This window comes from Gobius niger (assembly GCF_951799975.1).
Source record: "Gobius niger genome assembly, chromosome: 21".
Taxonomy (NCBI): domain Eukaryota; kingdom Metazoa; phylum Chordata; class Actinopteri; order Gobiiformes; family Gobiidae; genus Gobius; species Gobius niger.
The window spans coordinates 23,345,906-23,371,274 of NC_136872.1; the positions used below are offsets into that span (position 1 = coordinate 23,345,906).

A 25,369-nucleotide genomic window follows, 5' to 3' on the forward strand; every position below is an offset into this window, starting at 1 on the left:
AGGCCGTTAGCATTAGAGCTAATGGCACGGGCGCGGCTAACGACCTTATGCCCTTTTTAGGAACATGCTCCGTCACAGCAGGGTAGGAGGGACAGTCTGTTATTATGTCTATGCAGTTTCCAGTATCGTTTATTGTGATACTTTCCCGCCTCAATATATCAAATTTTAAGTTTGTTTTTGTGACAGGCCTATCAGTAATAAATAAATGTGCTGTGTTTCCCTTATTTCTCATTTCTCCTGTTGTGAAAGTGCAGGGGTGTGGGTCAGTCAGAATAAACGTCCTGCTTTTGAACAGATACTACGTTAAAGCAGGCGAGGGAAGCATAAGGAGCATCTTCAGCTAACAGCGGCTACATTAGCTCTGGATGAAATAAAAACATTGCACATTGAAGTCCTTAAAAACATCCACATTTGACTCTCATTTAATCTCATGTATGCAAAGCTTTTGACAGTTTGAGGCATTAAAGTGTAGTATTTTTTCCCTTCTAATGTCCCTCTCCGGTTTGTTCCTGGACATAAACCTCCTCCTGACCCGCGTTTCTGTGGGTCCTTGTTCTCGTGGCTCGCTGGGTCCAGGAGGTGATGTGGTGTTTCCAGCCTCCTCCTCCTCCTCCTCTGATGAAATAATGCGTCTCTCTCACACTCGGCCGACACTGAGGTGTGCTGTGAGGATTAGGTGTGACTCTGGTGTTGAATAAATGTCACCGAGTCAGAGGAAGGTGAACGCCAAGAGTCCGAGAGTGTGTGACCGGCTGGACTCTGGCTCCTCACAGGCGCTTGTGTTTCTTTCATGACTGTTAACAATGAGGCGCAGACTTAAGCTATTTGTTCATGGATTTTCCTCAAACCCTTCCAATCTATCACAAGAAGAAGCTAACATGCTAACGGGCAAACCTAACTGCGGGCTAGCGTCAATTAAACAGTATTTACAGCCAAGTTTGAGTGAAAAAAATGATCTCCATTGTGTAATTGGATGTACAATATCCCTCTGTCCCTTCGCCTTTTCTGTCAGTGTAGTATTTACTCTCCAAGACAATTAATGCGATAAAAAATCGCAACCTGCTACGACACCTGCAGTTGAGCTTATGGCCTCTAGGGGCATGAGTTACTTAGTACTGCTTTAACCTCTTACCACCCGCCTAAACCAAATGCCTTCTGTCCTCTTTGGCTATTATATAGGCCTGTGTAACACCTCATTTGAAAGCTAAGACCCACAAAACGGATCTTTTTCCTCGCATTGTTGCTGTGTTGTGTCACCTTTTGTATGTTTTTTTTCTTTCTTTTTTTTTTTTTTTAATTTTGGTCACTTTTTGATTGAGTTTTTTGTCAATTTTTGTTGAATTTTTGTCACATTTTTGTTGAATTTTTGTCACATTTTTGTTGAATTTGTGTCTTTTTTTTGTTGAGTTTTTGTCACATTTTTGTTGAATTTTTGTCACATTTTTGTTGAATTTGTGTCTTTTTTTTGTTGAGTTTTTGTCACATTTTTGTTGAATTTTTGTCACATTTTTGTTGAATTTTTGTCTTTTTTTGTTGAGTTTTTGTCACATTTTGTTGAATTTTTGTCATATTTTTGTTGAATTTTTGTCATTTTTTTGTTGAGTTTTTGTCACATTTTTGTTGAATTTTTGTCACATTTGTGTTGAATTTTTGTCTTTTTTTGTTGAGTTTTTGTCACATTTTTGTTGAGTTTTTGTCACATTTTGTTGAATTTTTGTCATTTTTTTTGTTGAATTTTTGTCACATTTTTGTTGAATTTTTGTCACTTTTTTTGGTGAGTTTTTGTCACATTTTGTTCAATTTTTGTCACATTTTGGTTGAGTTTTTGTCACATTTTTGTCACATTTTTGTCGCGTTTCCATCCTTGTTTTCCTCTCATTTTGGTGCTTTTTTCTCAAGAAGCTTTTTGATTTGGGTAAAGCCAAACTGGAGAAAATAGGATCCGTTCAGGTGGGAGTTAAGAGGTTAAAACAGTATTTCTGTACTTTTTTAACCTCTTAACCCCCATCTGAACCAGGCAGATTTTCTCCAGTTCGGCTTTACCCAAGTCTATAAACCTTCTTGAAAAAAGTGTCAAAATAGCGACAAAAACGAGATAAAGCATGGATGAAAAAGTCACATAAACCCAACAAAAGAGTGTAGAAAATGCAACAAATACAGCCACAAAAAGCAGCAAAAAAAAGTTGAAAAAAATTGACGGCAACAACAGTTTTGTCTTAGCTTTGAAATGAGGCCTTTCTCTGGCTGTAAACTTTTAGATTTGGGTAAAGCTGAAGTGGAGAGAATGCACTGAATGATTTGTTACTTCTAAACACTTGTATCCATTCCAGTAAAATATATATTTAAATCCCGTTGGTTCCCACGTCCTGATCATTTTTACAATTACCGGCGCTGCCAGTCCGAGCGCTAATATCGGGTTTCTGCCCCTGAGCTTTATGTGGATGGCATCATGTTTGAGGCGGCGCCAGTGGAAAAGGAGTTCAATATGTCGGAATGCTATTTATTATGTGACATTGGTTTGTGAGGGAGGAGCGGGCGGTGGGTGAGACAACACAGAGTCACGTTTAAAAGGAAGAAGACGCAGAACTTTAAAGACAAAACAGCAGCGATTTATAAGGGTTTCAGACGCTCTGCAGTGAAACGACTCCAGCGGAGAAGCAGAGGCTTTCTGACCATCTGCTGCTTCATAAAGATTGTGTTTGAAGAGTTTCTGCTCCTGTGTCTTTCTCTCACTCTGCTCTGAGCCGACCATTTAGCTCCGCCCCTTTCCCTTGAGTCCCCATGGAGACGGTTGTCAATCAGAGCAGAGGCATGAAGACGATAAAACTAAAACACTTTTGAAAACTCCTTAAGGTTTTACTTTTTAGAGCAGACAAGGAACATCTAAAACAGAAATATCCATCCATCCATCCATCCATCCATCCATTTTCTTCCACTTGTCCGTTGCCGGGTCGTGGGGGCAGTTGTTGGAGTTGCTCAAATATCACATTGCACCAGCCCCTTATGGCTCCTCCTGCAGGTGGTGGGTCCACAGAAGGACGGCCTCATGGTTGGTCTCTCATAAGGGGCTTCTGAACCGCTCTTTGTCTGACCCGTCACCTATAGGACCTGTTTGCCATGACAACAGAGCTCCAGGATCATTCGGGCGCTCATACCCCCCCACCATGTTAAGGTGGCGGCTCAAGGAGGGGTAAAACAGAAATAACTATTTTTAAATAAAGGGTTATGTTATGTTTGTGGGCCTAACTGTAGCTACATTATGAAATATTAATGAGCAGAACTCTGAGCAGTTTCTTCATATGAAAGATCAGGAGACTTTTTAAAGTTTATTTCAAATAAAATCGATTAAAATCGTGATCGTCCAAACTGAGTAAAGGCGAGGCAAGTTTATTTGTAGAGCACAATTCATACACAAGGCAATTCAAAGTGCTTCACAGTTGCATAAATACAAGAAAGCAAATAGAATCAATAAAAACATCAACATAGAATTTATCAATTACAGTGAAAGGCAAGAGTGTAGATAAAATTTGAACATTGTCAGAGTTGAGGCCTGTCTCACATCCTCATGAAGACTGTTCCACATTTTAGCTTTAGCCTCACCGTGTTTATTATTGACTCTGGGAACCACCAGGAGGCCCCTCCCTGAAGTTCTCAGGGCCCGAGATGGTTCATACGGTTGTAACATGTCAGAGATGTACTTTGTTGCTAAACCATGAAAAGACTTGTACACAAGCAGAGCTGTTTAAAGTCTGTTCTCTGAGCGACAGGAAGCCAGTGCAGAGACCGGAGCACTGGACTAATATGGTCGTATTTCCTGGTCAGTAAAAAAATTTAGATTTGTTTTTTTGTCCATATCGCCCAGCCTTACGATAGATATATGCATGTATCCTTGGTAAAGATTTGTAACGATTCAATAAGCTCTGTGACGCTATTGACAGGGCAAACATGGCAGCCATCTTGTGACTGGCCAGCGAAGCTAACCCTTATAGCAACCAATGCAAAACAGCAACGTGACATACACTTGTTTGTTCGGTTTATTACTTCTCAGTCAGGCTCGGGTCATTTCTTTGTCTGTTTTTCTCTATTGATTCCCAGGGTTCAGAGGTCACTGTCTCACTGTCCCATGTATGTTCCATAGATATTGGTCGTGTCGTGTTAATGTGACTTCCTGCTGCCTGTACCGACTCTGAGATGAGTGAAAACCGTCGCGAGCTTGTCTCCTGTTCCGTTTCTTGATGCTCGTGTCTCCCTCAGGTGTACGACCGGGAGCTGGAGCGCGTGGAGCCGTTCGGAGGCCTGTCCGATTTCTGCCAGACGTTCAAACTGTTCAGGGGGCGGAGCCAGGACGAGCGCGAGGACCCGTCTGTGGTCGGGGAGTTCAAGGTGACGCCATAGAGTCGACCCTAAAGCGTCAGTAAGGCGAGACGCTGCAGGTGAAAAGGGGAAACATTTGAGTCAGTTTATCTACGACCAGACCAAACCTCCAACTTTAGATTCAAATAGATCAGGTCATTTCTACCTTAAATGTAAGTTTTCACCTGTAGCGACTCGCCTGAATAAAAGTTATTTAATCTTCTGATACAAATTTTGATGCTGTTGGTCCAGGGACAACATTAAAGGAAGTAAAGTGACAAAGAAATATATTTTTTTCTCCCATTTGTGGCCATTTTTTTTCTCTTTATTTTCAATTTGAGATATTTTTGCCCAATGTTTGCCCCATTTTTTTTTTTATTCTCGTTTTCCTCTTTATTAATATTTTCCCTGTTTTCCCCCATTTTTAATGATTTTTTTTTAAATTATTTTGCCCCATTTCTTTCTTTTTTTCCTATTTTTTTCCCCCTAATTTTTGCCCATTTTTTATCACCATTATTTTCCGTATCTCTCCCCCATATTTTTCAAATTTTTACCAATTAATTGCCAATTTCTTTTGTAATTATTGCCCCAATTTCTCCAAATTTTCTCCCGTTTTTGCCCAAATCATTCCCCATTTCCTCACATTGGAACCGGATATTGTCAATGTGCAGATCTTCCACACATTATTGTCCTGTTTTCCGGCTCTAGACGACAAATACTTTAGTACATGTATCAGAAAAGTATCGTTCAGGTATTGGTAACAGAAACCAAGTATCGTTAAAGCACTGTTTTTTGAAAAATATGAACGGCATCCATCCCCACTCTTGCACCAGTGTTGACTAATGAACTTTGGTGCTGCATGTCCAGGGCATGTTTAAGATCTACCCTCTGCCCGAAGACCCGTCTCTGCCCACGCCGCCCAAGTACTTCACCAAACTGCCTCCGAACGGCGTGGAGGAGTGCGTGGTGCGAGTCTACGTCATCCAGGCGGACGGACTGCAGCCCAAAGACCCCAACGGGAAGGTACTGCGAACAACTGCGGCCTTCATGCATCTTTTTTAATTTGTGGTTATATTTCTTTACCTCAGTGCGACCCGTACGTGAAGATCACTCTGGGGAAGAAGACCATCAACGACCACGACAACTACATCCCCTGCACCCTGGAGCCGGTGTTTGGAAAGTGCGTACCGGCCCTTTAAGAGCCTCTGCTGCACATGTGGTCAGCTCTCTTTAGTTCCTGTAGAGATCCTGTTGTTTTTGCCGGTGCCTCCAGGATGTTCGAGTTGAGCTGCTCGCTGCCGCTGGAGAAGGACCTGCGCGTGGCTCTGTACGACCACGACCTGCTGACCAAAGACGAGAAGATTGGGGAGACCGTCATCGACCTGGAGAACCGCCTCCTGTCCAAACACGGAGCGGCGTGCGGGCTGCCCCAGACCTACTGCACGTGAGACGCAAAACTCTGGACACTCTATCCATGTTTCATCCCAAAAATGTCACAAAAACAGATCGAAACAGGAATCTATCCATCCATCAGTTCACCTGTTCTTCTCCTGAACGTTGAAGCCAAGTTAATGACCAGATCAAGGCCTGCTTTGGAGCATCCTTTGAAGGTTTTTCTCTGTGTTTGTCCCAGGTCGGGGCTGAACCGATGGCGGGACCAGCTCTCTCCTCGTCAGCTGCTGAACCGCGTGTGCGAGAGGAGAAACCTGCGCAAACCCGTGTTTCAGGGAAACAAGGTGGTGTTCAGAGGAGAGGAGCTCAGCGCCGCAGACCTCCGTGAGTCCAGTTTGGAGCTTAGACCCTGTGGGAACCGATAACGTAATAATGATTGGGAATGACAAGATGCAAATCGTGTAATAAAGTCGGCCATTAATGTGATAAAGCATCAATCTGACTTTTCTCTGAAATGTCCGACGACCTGAAAGGACACGATCGCGGATACAAGCGGTCAACGCGAGTTTCCTTCACAGGGAGGCAGTGAGGAGTGAGGCTCCTTCGAGAGGATTCAGCTGACCGGCTCAGACCTCTGTTTCAGTCGCCTCTTGTCGCCTCCTGTCGCCTCCCGGGGCAGGTGTTCTGGGCATGTGAAGTCTGGGCGTCTTTGCTCAGACTGCGGCCTCTGCGACCCGGATAAAGTGGATCAATAATATACAGTATTAGAACAAGAAGTCTGCAGACGGCTTGTGAAAGTTTCAGAACATTGAAGAAAAATTGTGAAATGTGTAGATTCCATCCATTCATTGATTTTCTTCCGCTTTTTCCGGGGCCGGGTCCACACACACATTTTTTTTTTCCAGCCCAGCCGGCACCAGGCCACAGAGACATGGTCCTCCAGCGTGTCCTGGGCAGAAACTGTATAATCAGGAATGGACGTCCCCCAGAGCATTCAGCGCAGGCTGAAGCCCATTCATGATGACTAGAGCCAGCTCCATTTAGTATCCATCATCCATCCATCCATCCTTCCATCCATTTTCTTCCACTTTTCCGTTTCCGGGTCATGGGGGCAGCTGTAGGAGCTGCCCAGATCACATTGTACCAGCCCCTATGGCTCCTCCTGCAGGTGGTGGGCCCACAGAAGGACGGTCTCACAATTCAAACTGGGCCTGTTGGTCATTGAAGACCCTACCAGGGGCACGAACCCCTGACAACAGAGCTCCAGGGTCATTCGGGCGCTCAAACCCCTCCACCACATAAGGTGGTGATTCCAAGAGGGGCTATTTAGTATACAATACGGCAAAAATACTGTATAAAGAATTTATACAGTAGAACATGTGCAACATCATCCTAACTAAGGATAAAGTTAGGATGATGTTGCCCATGTTCAGACAAACACGTGGAGGTCAGAATGACAAGCCTGTGTTCCGTCATGACTTAAAGACGGTTCAATGGAAAGTCTTTAGGAGCCAGGAACTTACGGAGCCAGCCGCCATTTCTTTACGGTTACAGGAAGAAGAAGTTCACAATAAATCCATTCTTCATTTTATAGTCTATGGTCCTGCCTCCCCCAGTGGGACACAGGTGACCAGGAGGCTCTGAAACTCCCTCTGTGAAGGAGCAGAGGCTCTACTCCGAGCTCCTCCCAGGTAAATGAGCTCCCTGCGACGGAAAATCGTTCCGACCGCCTGTAACCGTGATCTTGTCCTTTCAAACAGACAAGATCCAAGCTCACAACCCTTGTATTATGAGACACTCAGAGCTCCCTCCTTAAAGCCGTGTGTTTCTGCTCCAGACGAGAGTAAGCAGCTGAACCCTCACCTCGGGCCCCTGGACGAGCGTCTGGCCCTGCTGTGTCTGAGACGCCTGGGTTTAGTCCCTGAACACGTGGAGACGCGGCGCCTCTTCAGCCCGCTGCAGCCCGACATTCAGCAGGTAAAACGCCCGCCCTCCCTCAGCTCTGCGGCCCGTGCTCGCTGCGTGCTGATTGGCTGTTGCTCCTGTCCGTTCAGGGCCGTCTGATGATGTGGGTCGACCTGTTCCCGAAGTCCATGGGACCTCCCGGACCCCCGTTCAACGTCACCCCCCGCAAAGCCAAGAAGTGAGGCTCACGTTTTCACTACGCTCCTGTCACGTTGCTTTTTCATTGCTTATTTGTGCTTTTCTTGTCAGGTTTTTCCTCCGTTGCATCGTGTGGAACACTCAGGACGTGATCCTGGACGACGTCAGCTTCACGGGGGAGAGGATGAGCGACATCTACGTCAAAGGGTGATTACAGACGCTGGTCACAGAGGCGTTGGTGACCGTTGTGTTGACGTGTGTTTGCTGCAGATGGCTGGACGGACACGAGCACATCCGGCAGAAGACGGACGTGCATTACCGCTCGCTGGGAGGAGAGGGAAACTTCAACTTCAGATTCGTGTTTCCGTTCCACTACCTGCCGGCGGAGCAGCTCTGCGTCGTCGACAAGAAGGTGAGGAGGCGGGTTTTAACCTCTCACCCTCATCTGAACTGAGCACGTTTACTCCAGTTTGGCTTTTCCCAAATCTGCAAAAAAAATAAGGAAAGGGAGGATGAAAACACAACAAGAAGTGACAAAAGTGAGACAAAAACATGTTTTCATACAATCAAAAAGTAACAAAAAAATCAAATCAACGTAAATGGGGGAGGAGCAATAACAGCCTAAAAACATACAGTTAATGGTGGAGATGTTTCCATTCCGCTCTTGCACGTCTTCATTTCAGTAACTCTAACTTTCAGTAAAACCCTTACGGGCTTAGATTCAACAACATTTGGAAGAGATTTTTCAATATCTAGTTCAAAATTGAAAAAAAAATCTCTGTGATCAATATATCAACAAAATAAAACCCATCCGGGGCCGGGTCGCGGGGGCAGCAGTCTCAGCAGAGATGCCCAGACTTCCCGATCCACACACACACCTGCTCCAGATGTTCTGACCCCGAGGCGACACCAGGCCAGCTCGGAGACATAGTCCCACCACCGTGTCCTGGATCTTCCACGAGGCCTTGTCCCACTAGGACATGCCTGGAACACCTCCCGCCACGAGGCTCTGAATCAGATGCCCGAGCTGCTCCTTTCGACGTGAAGGAGCAGCGACTCTGCTCCGAGCTCCTCCCGGGTACCTGAGCTCCTCACCTGATCTAATTTCGGCCGCTTGGATCCGCGATCTTGTCCTTTCGGTCATTACCCAGATCTCATGACCATAGGTGAGGGCGGGAACGTAGATCGATCGGTAAATCGAGAGCTTTGCCCCGACTCAGCTCCCTCTTCACCACGACAAAATAAAACCTTAAATTCAAATCTTTCTCCATCCATTATTTATATTTTGTTGCTGAACATATGGCCTTTTATATGTTGTAATATGCCATAAACCAACAGAAAACTTCAACCTGTATAGACTCAGAGACAAAAGCAGCGATTAGAAAGATTTATTACCATAAATATGTTGTCGATCAGACCCCAAACTATCTATATACGGATTATAGTTAGTCTGGATGTTAGAGTTAGAGTTTCCTCCGGAGCCTGGACCCTGAAGGTGGTGGTTTGGGAGATGGTGAAGGATCTAGCAGGGAGAAGCCGCGGACAGAAGAGGTGGTGAAGGGGTGGAGGTGGGACGCAGCACATCAGGAAAACAGTCGAGCCATGACACTGGAGCTTAACCTCTTACCACCCGCCTAAACCAAATGCATTCTGTCCTCTTTGGCTCTTATATAGGCCTGTGTAACACCTCATTTGAAAGACCCACAAAACTGATCTTTTTCCTCACGTTGTTGCTGTGTTGTGTTACCTTTTTTGTGTGTTATTTTTTGTCACTTTTGTTGAATTTTTGTCACATTTTTGTTGAATTTTTGTCACTTTTTGGTTGAGTTTTTGTCACTTTTTGGTTGAGTTTTAGTCACTTTTTTGTCGCGTTTAATCCTTGTTTTCTTCTCATTTTTTGTGGCTGTTTTGGTGCTTTTTTCCCAAGAATCTTTTTGATTATGGTAAAGCCAAACTGAAGAAATAGGATCCGTTCAGGTGGGAGTTAAGAGGTTAAACAAAGCACCGAGGGCGATGATTGGCTGCGGTGGAGGTACGATCATTAGCTGGAGGTAGGAGGCGCTAAAATGAGTCTTCCAGGCATCTATAAACATATATAAACATATTTTCAGGGATACTACAAGGTCAAATACGCACTAGTATCAACTTTTTTTTCCAGATGAAAAGTTGCATAACACAGCGTTAAATATCCCTCAAACTTGTTGCTTTTGTGGCATTAAAATGACCTCAAAAACAAGTAAATCTGACCCGTTCTCTTTACTCGAAATGTCTGGTTTTCAAAGCTGGAAAAATGTCACAAACAATTGATCGGTGCAATTATTTTCTCCTTTGGCAAATCCACTGCGAGCTGCCAGTCCTGAAAAATACTTACATTGTGCGCCGCGTTTAAAGGCGGTATTTTCCGACCTCTGCTCGGGATTACACAAATCCACGCTTGGACCCGCGCTCCGCCTCGGACTCGGTTTCGTGTTTTGGAGGGAGGGGAAAAAAATGGCTCTGACATTTGCTGCAAATCTCCCGGGAGCGATTTGGTCTCGAGTGTGAAAAGGCATCAATCGTTTGGGGTATTTTTCTTTATAAAGCGTAGACAAACTGCAGAGGGGGCGCGGAGGGGAGTGGAAAGTCTGAGCTAAATTTGGGGCGACAGAGAAGTGGCTGTCTGCAGAGGGGATGGAGAGGGTGGCACAGGGGTTAGACGGCGTTTCACTCACAACGGCTCCAGTGAATTCAAACAAGACAGGTTTCTACACTAGATCAAAACAAGACTCTCATAACGAATCTGATAATGAATTAACCTCTTAAGCCCCGCCTTAACCCAGTGCATTTTCTCCAGTTCAGCTTTACCCAAATCTAAAAGTTACTGCCGATTTGGCCATCTCATTTGAAAGCTTAGACCGACAAAACTGATCTAAACTGATCTGTTGTCGTCACTTAAAAAAAAAAAAAGCATCTCTTTTCTGTCACTTTTTCATCACATTTTCATCACTTTTTTGTCACTTTTTCATCACATTTTTGTCACTTTTTCATCACTTTTTCGTCACTTTTTCATCACTTTTTCATCACTTTTTCGTCACTTTTTCATCACTTTTTCGTCACTTTTTCATCACTTTTTCATCACTTTTTCATCACATTTTCATCACATTTTTGTAACTTTTTTATCACTTTTTTGTCACTTTTTTGTCACGTTTTCATCACTTTTTCGTCACTTTTTTGTAACTTTTTTGTAACTTTTTTATCACTTTCTTGTCCCTGTTTTGTTACTTTTTGTCACTTTTTCGTCACATTTTTGTCACATTTTCGTCACATTTTTGTCACTTTTTTGTCACTTTTTCGTCACTTTTTCATCACATTTTTGTCACTTTTTCATCACTTTTTCATCACTTTTTCATCACTTTTTCGTCACTTTTTTGTCACTTTTTTGTCACTTTTTTGTCACTTTTTTGTCACTTTTTCAGCACATTTTTGTCTCTTTTTCATCACTTTTTTGTCACTTTTTCATCACTTTTTCATCAGTTTTTCGTCACTTTTTCATCACTTTTTCATCACTTTTTCGTCACTTTTTCATCACATTTTTGTCACTTTTTCGTCACATTTTTGTAACTTTTTTATCACTTTTTTGTCACTTTTTTGTCACTTTTTTGTAACTTTTTTGTAACTTTTTTATCACTTTCTTGTCCCTGTTTTGTTACTTTTTGTCACTTTTTCGTCACATTTTTATCACATTTTCGTCACATTTTTGTCACTTTTTTGTCACTGTTTTGTCACTTTTTTGTCACTTTTTTGTCACTTTTTTGTCACTTTTTTGTCACTGTTTTGTCACTGTTTTGTCACTTTTTCATCACATTTTTGTCTCTTTTTCATCACTTTTTTGTCACTTTTTTGTCACTTTTGCATTTATTTTTGTCAATTTTTCGTCACATTTTTTTCACTTTTCTATAACTGTTTTGTCCCTGTTTTGTCACTTTTTTCAAGAAGCTTTTCGATTTGGGTAAATCCAATGTGGAGAAAATGCCCTCGGTTAAGACGGGGGTTAAGAGATGAACTTCTTAGTTTAGACTCACCTTTACGCTGCTGTTTTATGACGTTTTATGAGTATCACCTACATGTCTTTGTCGCTCCCTGGTCTTTCATTCACAAATACTCCACACTTTACAGGCTCGGACTTGAGATTGTTTTGTGTCTCTTTTGCAGGAGCACTTCTGGAGTGTGGACAAAGCGGAGATGAAGATTCCTCCCAAACTCACCGTCCAGATCTGGGACAACGACAAGTTCTCCTTCGACGACTATCTCGGTAAACAGACTGGACTAAATGTCGACCGTCTGCATCTTCCGAACTGCACTTTTGACACGATCTTGTAGACGATATATCGCTCACCTCTTTCTCTGCGTTCACTTTTTCACCTTCTTATTCTTCTTATTCCCGTTGAAACTGTATTCAGCAGGAGCTCCGTCTCGGCCTGTAATTGTGATATCGCCTGACGTCCTAATGGCTTTTACTGGAACCCTGTCGACTCGCTCCTTAAATACTCGTGTTTCGTTGGGGGACGCCGTGATTGTCGGGTCGAAAACGCTCCGGGGCTGATCCGCGCTCGAGCTGCTGCCATAACATTTACCTTTGAAATAAGGTCCCGGGCGTTTCCACCGCGTCGGCACTATTCGCTCGGAGAGGAGTCGCTCTGAAACATGAAACACTGCAGCTCATGTGGGGGCTCTGTTTGGTCTCGGAACACCTCGTACTTCACGCTTCACACACTGTCGTCGTCAAGATTTACCAGGTTTTTAAGTTTAAGTTTAAGTTGAATGGTTTTGTATAGCCCAATATCACAACAGAAGTCGCCTCACAGCTGCACCAAACATTAAGGCAATAAAACAGAGCAATAAATATGACAATTTAAAGTTCAGGTGAATCCAGGCAAATATAATGTCCAATAGGAGGTAGCGACGAGCGGCGTGGGCGTCCCCCGTCCTTAGACTCTCCAGCACGGCAAGGAAAAACTCAAAAACCCGGCAGGAGAAAAGAGAAACCTTGGGGAGAACCACAGAAGGAGAGATCCACTCCCATGGACGGACAGGCTATAGAGACCCAGGGCCGAAGGATCCCTCAGCAGACGGGCCAAGATTGCCAAGATTTTTGAAGAAACGGCGCAGAAATAAGAAAGATCATGACAAATGGAGTACCTCAGGGCTCCATTTTAGGGCCTACTCTGTTCACTCTTTACATAAACAAACAGGGCCATGCTCTTAAAGGTGCTGGTGATTCTGTGATCTTCTGCCATTCTAAAGTCTTCGGTTGATACTGAACGCAGGCAAAACGAAAGGTCTGTTATTTGCTAACAGAAAGAACCTAAAGTGATCACAAAACAAGAACAGTTTATTGATTTTGTAGCTATAAATGAACCTTGACATTCACATTGATGACAGTTTGATCTTTAAAGGGACTATACGGGGTTTAAAAATGTTAAAATTAAGTATTTTCCTCCCCGTTACATGTTCCAACAGTGTCCTAATGTGTAGAATGAGCTCAGACCTGTTCACCACAACTGCCTCTAAAATCCTGCACTGTCACTCAGAAAGTTGTTACTTCAGGGCTGAAGTGCCGTCATGCATGAGCTAAATATAGAAGCTGCAGTTACACGTATGACCTGAGGTGGCAGTAGTGAGTAAAAAATTTTTTATTTTTTATTTTTTTTTATGCTGACGATCTGCAGATCTACATGCCACTTAAGTCTAGCTCTAAGGGATCATTGAATCCTTTGTTGGATTGTATTCAAGAAGTTAAAATATGGATGGAGGCCAACTTTTTAAGTTTAAACAAAGATAAGACAGAAATTGTAATATTTGGAAATTCTTCTAATGTTCTTGACAATTGTGACAGCGCCATTGGCCCTCTAGCTTCCTTCTGTCACCCTTTTGCAAGGAATCTCGGTGTGTTTGTAGACAGTGAATTTAAATTTGAGAAACATATAAATCATGTTGTCAAATCAAGCTTTTTCCATCTTAAAACCCTAAGCAAGGTAAAAAACTATCTACCTGCCTGTGACTTTGAGAAAGCCATTCATGCTTTTATAACTTCGCGACTTGATTATTGTAATTCTGTGTACACTGGTCTTGGTCAGCGTTCAATTTGTCGCCTCCAGGGGGTACAAAATGCAGCCGCTCGTCTCCTTACAGGGACCAGAAAGAGACAGCACATCACCCCTGTGTTAGCTGCTCTACATTGGCTCCCTGTGTATTATAGGATAAGGTTTAAGCTTTTACTCGTTGTCTTTAAATGTCTCCATGGCGCTGCTCCTCTGTATTTGTCTGAGCTTCTGGTCCGTCACGCCCCTGCTCGGGCTCTGAGATCTGCTGATCTGCTGCTTTTAGAGGTTCCCCGCTCCAAATATGTGACTAAAGGGGACAGGGCTTTCTCTGTTGCAGCTCCAAAACTGTGGAATGACCTGCCTCTCCACATCAGAGCTGCTCAGACACTTGACCAATTTAAATCTTTGCTTAAGACACACTTTTATGCAAAAGCTTTTAACACTGTCTAGCACATATCTGGCCAAATCTAAGCTGTTAGTGCTTTGCTGTTTTGTATATTGTGTTTTGTTTTTTATTATTATATTTTTATTTGTTTCTGTACTGTAGGCCTTTTTGTGAAGCACTTTGGTCAACAGCAGTTGTTTTAAATGTGCTATATAAATAAATTTGATTTGATTTGATTTGATAAAAAATGGCAAACTTATATCTAGCCCCTTTAAGGGATGCTTTCAAAGCCTGCTGAGGAAACTTAAGCTCAAACTTGCAAGACTTTTACCTCTAGACCCGCCCCTGTGCAGCTTCTATATTAAAGGGATATTTCAGGATGTTTGACATAGGGCCTCATTTCATAGTTATCCAGAGTGTTGCTGATTTCTGGAGATATTTTTTTTTGTAATTCATGCAATTCTTATATTTGAAGAGTTTCGTGGCGCAAGGCTAGTGCAAGGCTAGCACATTTCTATGGCCGCTGCGTAGCTTATACAACCACGAAGCTGATGCTGCTCAAATATAAGGTCTCTGAAATGCAAAATGCTTAAAATTACTCTATCGACACAGACATTTATATGGTTAGTCTGGTGTTATCATCAGCAACACTCTGGATAACTAGGAAATGAGGCCCTATGTCAAAAATCCTGAAATATCCCTTTAAGCTCGTGCATGACGGCACTTCAGACCGGAAGCAACAACTTTCAGGTCTAGGCTCATTCAACACATTAGGACATTGTTGAAACATGTAGGGGGAGGAAAATACTTCATTTTAACATTTTAATACATTTTTAAAAGTACACGATGTTTCTTCTTTGTGAACCTTTCGACAGTATTGTAAAGGTCAGGAGAAGTTCTCATACTGTATTTTCTTCCTTAATTTTGTTAATCATTTTGTTCCTCTTTCTAACTGTGGCGTCCCCATCACACACTGTACTCACTGCCTCCTTATGTATCTGCTGAACGGCCCCTAAAGTGAAGTAGTGAAGGCTAAAGCTCCCCCTGTTCGTGTTCTTCTCTCCTCTTTCCGCAGGCCACATGGTGTTGGACCTGAACCACATGCAGCGCCCGGCCAAGTCTCCGGAGAAGTGCGGTCTGGACCTGCTGGAGCAGCCGGGTCAAACGCGGGTGTCGCTGTTCGAGCAGAAGACGGTCAGAGGCTGGTGGCCCTGTGTGTGTCAGCAGGACGGGGCCCGGATCCTGGCTGTGAGGGGAACACCACACACCACACTGCACCTCTTCACCCCCGCACTTTACCCAAATCTGAAAGTGCAGCGAGCAGCATTTGAAAGCTAAGGCCTGCAAAACTCTTGTATCGAATTTTCACCACTTTTTGTGTCTCTATTTTGAATTGTTTTTGTCGTGTTTTTGTTTCTTTTTTGTTTGTTTTTTAATGTGTGTGTTGCTTTTTCATAGCTTTTTCCCCATTCCTTTTTTGTCACGTTTTCATCACATTTTTGTCTCTTTTTGGTCATGTTTGTGTTGTTTTCTCATTGCTTCTTTTGTGAAGTTTTTGAAGCGTTTTTTTCTTGTGTTTTTTTTTTTCATTTCTGTCTCTTTTTTATCATTTTTTTTGTCGCTTTATCGTCACATTTCTTACGTTTTTTTCTCTTTTCGGCCGCTTTTTGTCATGATTTTGTTGCTTTTTCATCACTTCTTTTTGTGTGTTTTCATTGTATTGTTTTTTCATCAAGTTTTTGCTGGTATTTTGATGCTTTTTTTTAACCTCTTAACTCCCGCCTGAACCAAGAGGATATTTTTCCTCCCTTCATCAGGTTTTTTTTTCCATCATTTGTTTGTTGGGTATTCAACTCATTTTTGTCAATTTTTTGTCTAATTTTTGTCATTTTTTGTCAATTTTTTATGACATTTTTGTCACATTTTAGTATTTTTTTTTGTCAAATTTTTATCACATTTTTGTAAAAAAAAATTGTCACATTTTGTCACATTTTTGTCATTTTTTGTGACATTTTTGTCATTTTTTCGTCAATTTTTGTATCAAATTTTGGTAATTTTTTTGTCACATTTTTGCAATTTTTTTGTCGAATTTTTTTCACATTTTTGTCATATTTTTGTAATTATTTGGTCAATTTTGTGACATTTTTGCCACTGTTTCATAATTTTCTTGTCACTTTTTTGTCAATGTTTTCTCACTTTTTTGTCACATTTCCATCATTGTTTTCGTCTCAGTTTTGTTGCTATTTTCACAGCTTTTTTCCAGAAGCTTTTAGACTGGGGTAAAACCAAACTGGAGAAAACGTGCTCGGTTCAGGTGGGAGTTAAGGGGTTAAAGGGACCAGAGGGACAAGATGCAAGTTGGTCATTTTATGCTCACTACTGCCACCTCAGGTCTTACGCGTAACTGCAGGGTTTATTTGTAGACTCTGTATAGTCCCTTTAAGCTTTTAGATTTGGGTAAAGTCAAACTGGAGAAAATGTGCTCTTGTTCAGGCGGGGTTTAACACGTTTTAACCCCATTGAGGATGTGCTGGAGAAGCCTTTGCACTGTGCTCACACTCTCCCACTCTCTCAGGGCAAAGTGGAGCTGTCCCTGGAGCTGGTGTCGGAGCAGGAGCAGGACGAGCGACCGGCCGGGCTGGGCAGAGACGAGCCCAACATGAACCCTCACCTGGAGGAGCCGCAGTGAGACATTACTCACCCTTTCACCTTTACCATCCACACGCTCACTCTTTAACCTTTACCATCCACACGTTCACTCTTTAACCTTTACCATCCACACGTTCACTCTTTCACCTTTACCATCCACACGTTCACTCTTTAACCTTTACCATCCACACGTTCACTCTTTAACCTTTACCATCCACACGTTCACTCTTTAACCTTTACCATCCACACGTTCACTCTTTAACCTTTACCATCCACACGTTCACTCTTTAACCTTTACCATCCACACGTTCACTCTTTAACCTTTACCATCCACACGTTCACTCTTTAACCTTTACCATCCACACGTTCACTCTTTAACCTTTACCATCCACACGTTCACTCTTTAACCTTTCCCTTCCACACGTTCACTCTTTAACCTTTACCATCCACACGTTCACTCTTTAACCTTTACCATCCACACGTTCACTCTTTAACCTTTACCATCCACACGTTCACTCTTTAACCTTTACCATCCACACGTTCACTCTTTAACCTTTACCATCCACACGTTCACTCTTTCACCCTCACCATCCACACGTTCACTCTTTAACCTTTACCATCCACACGTTCACTCTTTAACCTTTACCATCCACACGTTCACTCTTTAACCTTTACCATCCACACGTTCACTCTTTAACCTTTACCATCCACACGTTCACTCTTTAACCTTCACCATCCACACGTTCACTCTTTCACCTTTACCATCCACACGTTCACTCTTTAACCTTCACCATCCACACGTTCACTCTTTACCATCCACACGTTCACTCTTTCACCTTTACCATCCACACGTTCTCTCTTAAACCTTTCCCTTCCACACGTTCACTCTTTAACCTTTACCATCCACACGTTCACTCTTTAACCTTTACCATCCACACGTTCACTCTTTAACCTTTATCATCCACACGTTCACTCTTTAACCTTTACCATCCACACGTTCACTCTTTAACCTTTACCATCCACACGTTCACTCTTTAACCTTTATCATCCACACGTTCACTCTTTAACCTTTATCATCCACACGTTCACTCTTTAACCTTTACCATCCACACGTTCACTCTTTAACCTTTACCATCCACACGTTCACTCTTTAACCTTTACCATCCACACGTTCACTCTTTAACCTTTACCATCCACACGTTCACTCTTTAACCTTTACCATCCACACGTTCACTCTTTAACCTTTACCATCCACATGTTCACTCTTTAACCTTTACCATCCACACGTTCACTCTTTAACCTTTACCATCCACACGTTCACTCTTTAACCTTTACCATCCACACGTTCTCTCTTTAACCTTTACCATCCACACGTTCACTCTTTAACCTTTACCATCCACACATTCACTCTTTAACCTTTACCATCCACACGTTCACTCTTTCACCTTTACCATCCACACGTTCACTCTTTCACCTTTACCATCCACACGTTCACTCTTTAACCTTCACCATCCACACGTTCACTCTTTAACCTTCACACGTTCACTCTTTAACCTTTACCATCCACACGTTCACTCTTTCACCTTTACCATCCACACGTTCACTCTTTAACCTTTACCATCCACACGTTCACTCTTTAACCTTTACCATCCACACGTTCACTCTTTAACCTTTACCATCCACACGTTCACTCTTTCACCTTTACCATCCACACGTTCACTCTTTAACCTTTACCATCCACACATTCACTCTTTAACCTTTACCATCCACACGTTCACTCTTTAACCTTTACCATCCACACGTTCACTCTTTAAGCTTTACCATCCACACGTTCACTCTTTAACCTTCACCATCCACACGTTCACTCTTTAACCTTTACCATCCACACGTTCACTCTTTCACCTTCACCATCCACACGTTCACTCTTTAACCTTTACCATCCACACGTTCACTCTTTAACCTTTACCATCCACACGTTCACTCTTTAACCTTTACCATCCACACGTTCACTCTTTAACCTTTACCATCCACACGTTCACTCTTTAACCTTTACCATCCACACGTTCACTCTTTAACCTTCACCATCCACACGTTCACTCTTTAACCTTTACCATCCGCACGTTCACTCTTTCACCCTCACCATCCACACGTTCACTCTTTAACCTTTACCATCCACACATTCACTCTTTAACCTTTACCATCCACATGTTCACTCTTTAACCTTTACCATCCACACGTTCCCTCTTTCACCTTTACCATCCACACGTTCACTCTTTAACCTTCACACGTTCACTCTTTAACCTTTACCATCCACACGTTCACTCTTTAACCTTCACACGTTCACTCTTTAACCTTTACCATCCACACGTTCACTCTTTAACCTTTACCATCCACACGTTCACTCTTTCACCTTTACCATCCACACGTTCACTCTTTAACCTTTACCATCCACACGTTCACTCTTTAACCTTCACATGTTCACTCTTTAACCTTTACCATCCACACGTTCCCTCTTTCACCCTTACCATCCACACGTTCACTCTTTAACCTTTACCATCCACACGTTCACTCTTTCACCTTTACCATCCACACGTTCACTCTTTAACCTTTACCATCCACACGTTCACTCTTTAACCTTTACCATCCACACGTTCTCTCTTTAACCTTTACCAACTACACGTTCACTCTTTAACCTTTACCATCCACACGTTCACTCTTTAACCTTTACCTTCCACACATTCACTCTTTAACCTTTACCTTCCACACGTTCACTCTTTCACCTTTACCATCCACACGTTCACTCTGTAACCTTTACCATCCACACGTTCACTCTTTAACCTTTACCTTCCACACGTTCACTCTTTCACCTTTACCTTCCACACGTTCACTCTTTAACCTTTACCATCCACACGTTCTCTCTTTAACCTTTACCATCCACACGTTCACTCTTTCACCTTTACCATCCACACGTTCACTCTTTCACCTTTACCATCCACACGTTCACTCTTTCACCTTTACCATCCACACGTTCACTCTTTCACCTTTACCATCCACACGTTCTCTCTTTCACCTTTACCATCCACACGTTCACTCTTTAACCTTTACCATCCACACGTTCACTCTTTCACCTTTACCATCCACACGTTCTCTCTTTAACCTTTACCATCCACACGTTCACTCTTTCACCTTTACCATCCACACGTTCACTCTTTAACCTTTACCATCCACACGTTCACTCTTTCACCTTTCCCTTCCACACTCTTTCACCTTCACCATCCACACGTTCACTCTTTAACCTTTACCATCCACACGTTCACTCTTTCACCTTTACCATCCACACGTTCACTCTGTAACCTTCACACGTTCACTCTTTAACCTTTACCATCCACACGTTCACTCTTTAACCTTCACACGTTCACTCTTTAACCTTTACCATCCACACGTTCACTCTTTAACGTTCACTCCCTGTGTGTCTCCTCCAGCCGCCCTGAGACCTCGTTCCTCTGGTTCTCCTCGCCGTACAAGACTCTGAGGTTCATCGTGTGGAGGAGGTTCAAGTGGTTCATTCTGCTCTTCTTCCTGCTCTTCCTGCTCTTCCTCTTCCTCGGAGTCTTCCTCTACGCCTTCCCCGTGAGTGAAACAAACACGTTGATTTGAGCAGAGGCTTTATCAAAAGTGCAGTGATTAAACTGAGATTATCTTGGTCTTTGGGAGGAGCTGGAGAATTGAATGTGCACAGGCATTAACCTCTTAACCCCCACCTGAACAGAGACATTATCTCCTGTTTGGCTTTACCCAAATCTAAAAGTCAGAATAGCGACAGATGTGTGACAGAAACGAGGATGAAAACGCAGAGAAAAAAAGAAAAATAGTGAAGTGAAGTGACGAAAAATGGACAAAAAATGTGACGTATAAATGATGAAAATTTGATACAAAAAAGCAGAAAAAAACACACGAAAAGAGCAACAAAAAAGTGACAAAAACGTGATGAAAAAGTGACAAAAAAGTGACAAAAACGTGATGAAAAAGTGACGAAAAATTGACAAAAATTTGATGAAAAAGTGACAAAAATGTTGCGAAAAATTGACAAAAATGTGACAAAAATGTGACAAAAATGTGACAAAAATGTGACAAAAATGTGACGAAAAAGTGATGAAAAAGTAACAAAAATGTGACAAAAAATGTTACAAAAATGTGACGAAAAAGTGACAAAAATGTGATGAAAAAGTGACAAAAATTGACAAAAAAGTGTTAAAAATGTGACGAAAAAGTGACAAAAATGTGACGAAAAAGTGACAAAAATGTGACAAAAAATTGACAAAAATGTGATGAAAAAGTGACAAAAATGTTGCGAAAAATTGACAAAAAAGTGACAAAAATGTGACGAAAAAGTGCCAAAAATGTGACAAAAAATTGACAAAAATGTGACGAAAAATTGACAAAAATTTGATGAAAAAGTGACAAAAATGTTGCGAAAAATTGACAAAAATGTGACAAAAATGTGACAAAAATGTGACAAAAATGTGACAAAAATGTGACAAAAATGTGACGAAAAAGTGATGAAAAAGTAACAAAAATGTGACAAAAAATGTTACAAAAATGTGACGAAAAAGTGACAAAAATGTGATGAAAAAGTGACAAAAATTGACAAAAAAGTGTTAAAAATGTGACGAAAAAGTGACAAAAATGTGACGAAAAAGTGACAAAAATGTGACGAAAAATTGACAAAAATGTGATGAAAAAGTGACAAAAATGTTGCGAAAAATTGACAAAAAAGTGACAAAAATGTGACGAAAAAGTGACAAAAATGTGACAAAAAATTGACAAAAATGTGACGAAAAATTGACAAAAATGCCACAATAGAGAAACAAAAAAACAACGAAAAGAAATGTCTAAAAAGTGAGAATAATTATACATTTATTTATTGATTGTTGATCTTAGCTTTCAAATGAGGCGTTACTCTGGCCTGTAAACTGTCGTCATCACTTTTCAGATTTGGGTAAAGCTGAACTGAGGATAATGCGCTCAGTTAAGAAGTCTTTCCTGTGTTTTAAACTAATCCTGTCTCTTCTCCTGCAGAACTACGCCGCCATGAAGATGGTGGCTCCGTTTGGACCGGCCAAGACCGAACAATGAGGATCCGCCACTCGCTTGCCTTTACTTTTTAAACATTTCACTGCGTTTCGCCTCCTCCTCCTCCTCTTCCTCCTCCTCCTCCTCCTCCTCCTCGTCCACGGCCGAGTTCACGAGGTTAAGCCCTGGATTCGTCGGTCTGTTTCTGCAGCTTCAGCCCTGAGTTAGTTTTTCAGACGCTCCACACGCCGCACTTTCAAACAGGGAAACTCCGGCGAGACGTCTCTGATCCGAGGAGACTGTTCGGGATTTCAACAAGAAGAAGAAGAAGAAGAAGAGGAAGAAGAAGAAGAAGAAGAAGAAGAAGGAATGAACTCACATAATCAGCAACACCAGGGCGACGACATGAAAGAAATCACAAAGCATCAGGGAAGGATCGAGCCTCGAAAGCATGTTTTTACTTGTATTTTGTTCCAACTTGGTTTTTATATTGTACCTTTAAGTGTTGCGTCCTGAACAATCAATCTACATTTTCTCAATTTACGTTTTTTTTAACCTGGATTTGAGTAAGTAAAGAGAAAGTCATTTTTCACCTGAATAAGATTATGTATCTGTTACATCAGACAGAGATGAGGGGACATTTCAACATTCAAACACTAATTGTACACAACTACCAAAAAAAGGAATGTGATTGACTCCTTTAAAAGTAGATTCAGCTTTTTTTGCACGGTTAAAGAATGACCTGGGGACGTCGGTCATTTTTATGGCCATTCCCACAGGATCAGACTTTTTTTTTTCTCCCGGATATGACAACAAGACTTTAATTCATTCGTGAAGCGAGTACTAACTAAATATGTTTGTTTATGAGCTTTGCTTTAGTGGGAAAAGACGTTTCTTACCATTATAAACTCACTACTGCCACCTCAGGTCATACGTGTAACTGCAGCTTCTATATTAAGCTCGTGCATGACGGCACTTCAGCCCCGAAGTAACAACTTTCTGAGTGACCGACTGACTTGGACTTGCATTTAGTGACTTACTCCCACCATCAGTCATTTTTACTTTTTACCTGCAGTCCTTTTATCTTTCTAATCCCGCGGGAATACTTCTTTAGTTACTTTACTTATTACTTGATTTTACTCAGATATTCTTACTCCCAGTCATTTTAACTTATGAAGATTTATATTTGTGCTCAAACGTCATCACTGTCTTTGTCCAGCCAAAACAAAAGTCATTAAGAATCGACTGAAGACATTTGTACATAATTACAACTATTTAATTGCTGGCATTTAATTATCAAATCTAAATGTTTCGAGATCACAGTGAATGAGTGAAGAGCAGAGGAAAAACTAGCTTTAAACTCACACTTTCATTATAGCCATGGCCTTTATTATGAGAGTGAAAGCATCGCCTTAACCGTTGAATGTTGGGACTAACTTCCTGTTTGTGTAACTGCTTCCTGTCCACATTTATTAACGCAATTAACTCATTGACTGGCAGCCATTTTCAAATCAGAGAGCTCCCCACTGCCGGAGGTTTTTCAGGATTTTGACCCACAGAAAATTTAGGTCTAGGTCTATGTCAACATGAACCCCACCAAAAGACAGATTAGACTCTCTTCTTTCATCTAAAAAAAAAAGAAGTTTGTTTGTACCTCTTTCCATTCTTTAGTAATCGTCTGTAGAAAATCTGACCAAAGAGCTGAGAAAACGAGCTTTTTGTAATCAAGCAAAACAGTGACTGTGATCGCATCCAATCGCAATGCTGCCGCCTAGTGACTCAATAAAAGAACTACAACTAAGATTTTAACACCAGACATGCTCAAGGCTTTGCTGCAGCCGCTCCCATTGAAAAACCTAATTGACGTCTATAGATGTCATTGGCAGTCCATGAGTTAAAGAGTAAATTAAGACTGAAACAGCAGTTACGGGAGCCGGAAGTTCGCCGGAACATTCCACACACAGAGCTGGGACTCCTCCATGTGCTGTGCCTTTAAATCTCGCTGCCTTCACGTAAAAACTGCTGTAATGTTGATGATTCTGTCTATGCTGAGCTAACAACGCCAAAAGAATAAATATATGTGTGAAAGCTTGATTTAATCGCTGCACAAACGGAATATCTTCAGCAAAAGTGTTTTCTTGTTGTTTTCTTTGCAGCCTGTTGAAGATATTCCCTTTTCTGCAGCGGTTTTCTTCCGGTCTGCGGCAAAAACGGCACTAAAGCAAAAGAAAAAAGAAAAAAAACGGAAGCGCTGAGTTGAAATCCGCTGCGGCTCAGACGGACGAGACGAGCGGGAATATAAGTGGTATTTTTGTAGAGATTTGTGAATGTTTTTGTGTTTGAATTTGTCACATCCAAAAGCAATACTTGTGCACTATATTCGACAGTATTAAATCAATAAATGTCACTTTAAAATGGAAAGTGTTTTGTGATATAATGTTGTATTTTACTGCAGATTTGTTCATATTCGATAACTATATTTATAAAGCATCAAAATAATGTGAGCCTTTAGCTTCAAGGCAACACAGACGTCTCCTCCTTTAACCTCTTAAACCCCGCCTTCACCAAGTGCGTTTTCTCCGGTTCAGCTTTAGCTCAATCTAAAAGGTTACAGCTAAGACCTATTATACCACGGTCTGGGTGAATACTCGATTCTGATTGGCTGATGGGTGCAAACAGGCGTGCATTCATTTTCATCTTGAGTAGAGATATTGTTACATGTTGTAGTACTGCATAATGCTACTTCAGTATTCAAAATGGCCGTCACTGGAAACGCGTGTATAGGTCATGGATCTAGGTCCGGTAAAGCGATAGACTGTAAGTTTGCAAAGTGATGAGAGATAGAGTGAAATTTGAAAGTAGACAATCCGATTCTTCCCATCTTTAACCAGAAGGCCCGTCTTAGTTTGCAAAGTGAGGAAAGCAAGAACAGAAATTTAAATAAACGATCAAGCCCCTCCCCCTTCCCTCCTGATTGGACCTGACAGGCTGGTTCACAGGAAAAGCTCATCTCATTGGTCAACGCGGGAGGAGACTAGACTCTGAGTAGTTGCTGAGCTCCGGGAAGGTGGGACTTGACAAAAAAAATATTTATTTATTAATTAAATTTATATTATTACTGACTCAACATCAAAATGCAAGACCATTTATATAATTTGTAAAACATTTAGACTTCCAGACTATCACTTTAAATCACTGGGATATCACTCCACTGCAGGCATCGCCATAGCAACGCGTAACACAGCTGACTCAGATAAACTCTTCATTAGTGACTGACAGGAACAAATGAGATGGATTCGGTGGTTTAATTTCAATATTTTTGGCCAAAACA

The 25,369-nt window shown here is 41.9% G+C and overlaps 1 protein-coding gene across 5 annotated transcripts in view; it reads left to right on the forward strand.

Annotated features, from left to right (window-relative positions):
* The window catches only part of dysf (dysferlin, limb girdle muscular dystrophy 2B (autosomal recessive)), an 80,929-nt gene extending 58,499 nt beyond the window's left edge, over nucleotides 1-22,430 (forward strand). For all 5 annotated transcript variants that reach the window (XM_079579852.1, XM_079579856.1, XM_079579853.1 and 2 more), the window contains 14 exons: nucleotides 4,255-4,383; nucleotides 5,221-5,376; nucleotides 5,442-5,533; nucleotides 5,627-5,797; nucleotides 5,987-6,129; nucleotides 7,583-7,722; nucleotides 7,800-7,888; nucleotides 7,960-8,055; nucleotides 8,119-8,260; nucleotides 12,040-12,139; nucleotides 15,392-15,564; nucleotides 16,892-17,001; nucleotides 20,448-20,595; nucleotides 22,045-22,430. In XM_079579852.1, the coding sequence (XP_079435978.1) occupies nucleotides 4,255-4,383; nucleotides 5,221-5,376; nucleotides 5,442-5,533; nucleotides 5,627-5,797; nucleotides 5,987-6,129; nucleotides 7,583-7,722; nucleotides 7,800-7,888; nucleotides 7,960-8,055; nucleotides 8,119-8,260; nucleotides 12,040-12,139; nucleotides 15,392-15,564; nucleotides 16,892-17,001; nucleotides 20,448-20,595; nucleotides 22,045-22,101 (1,746 nt within the window). In that variant the 3' untranslated portion in view covers nucleotides 22,102-22,430. The remainder of the gene's footprint in view (nucleotides 1-4,254; nucleotides 4,384-5,220; nucleotides 5,377-5,441; nucleotides 5,534-5,626; nucleotides 5,798-5,986; nucleotides 6,130-7,582; nucleotides 7,723-7,799; nucleotides 7,889-7,959; nucleotides 8,056-8,118; nucleotides 8,261-12,039; nucleotides 12,140-15,391; nucleotides 15,565-16,891; nucleotides 17,002-20,447; nucleotides 20,596-22,044) is intronic.
* Nucleotides 22,431-25,369: the final 2,939 nt, after the last annotated feature.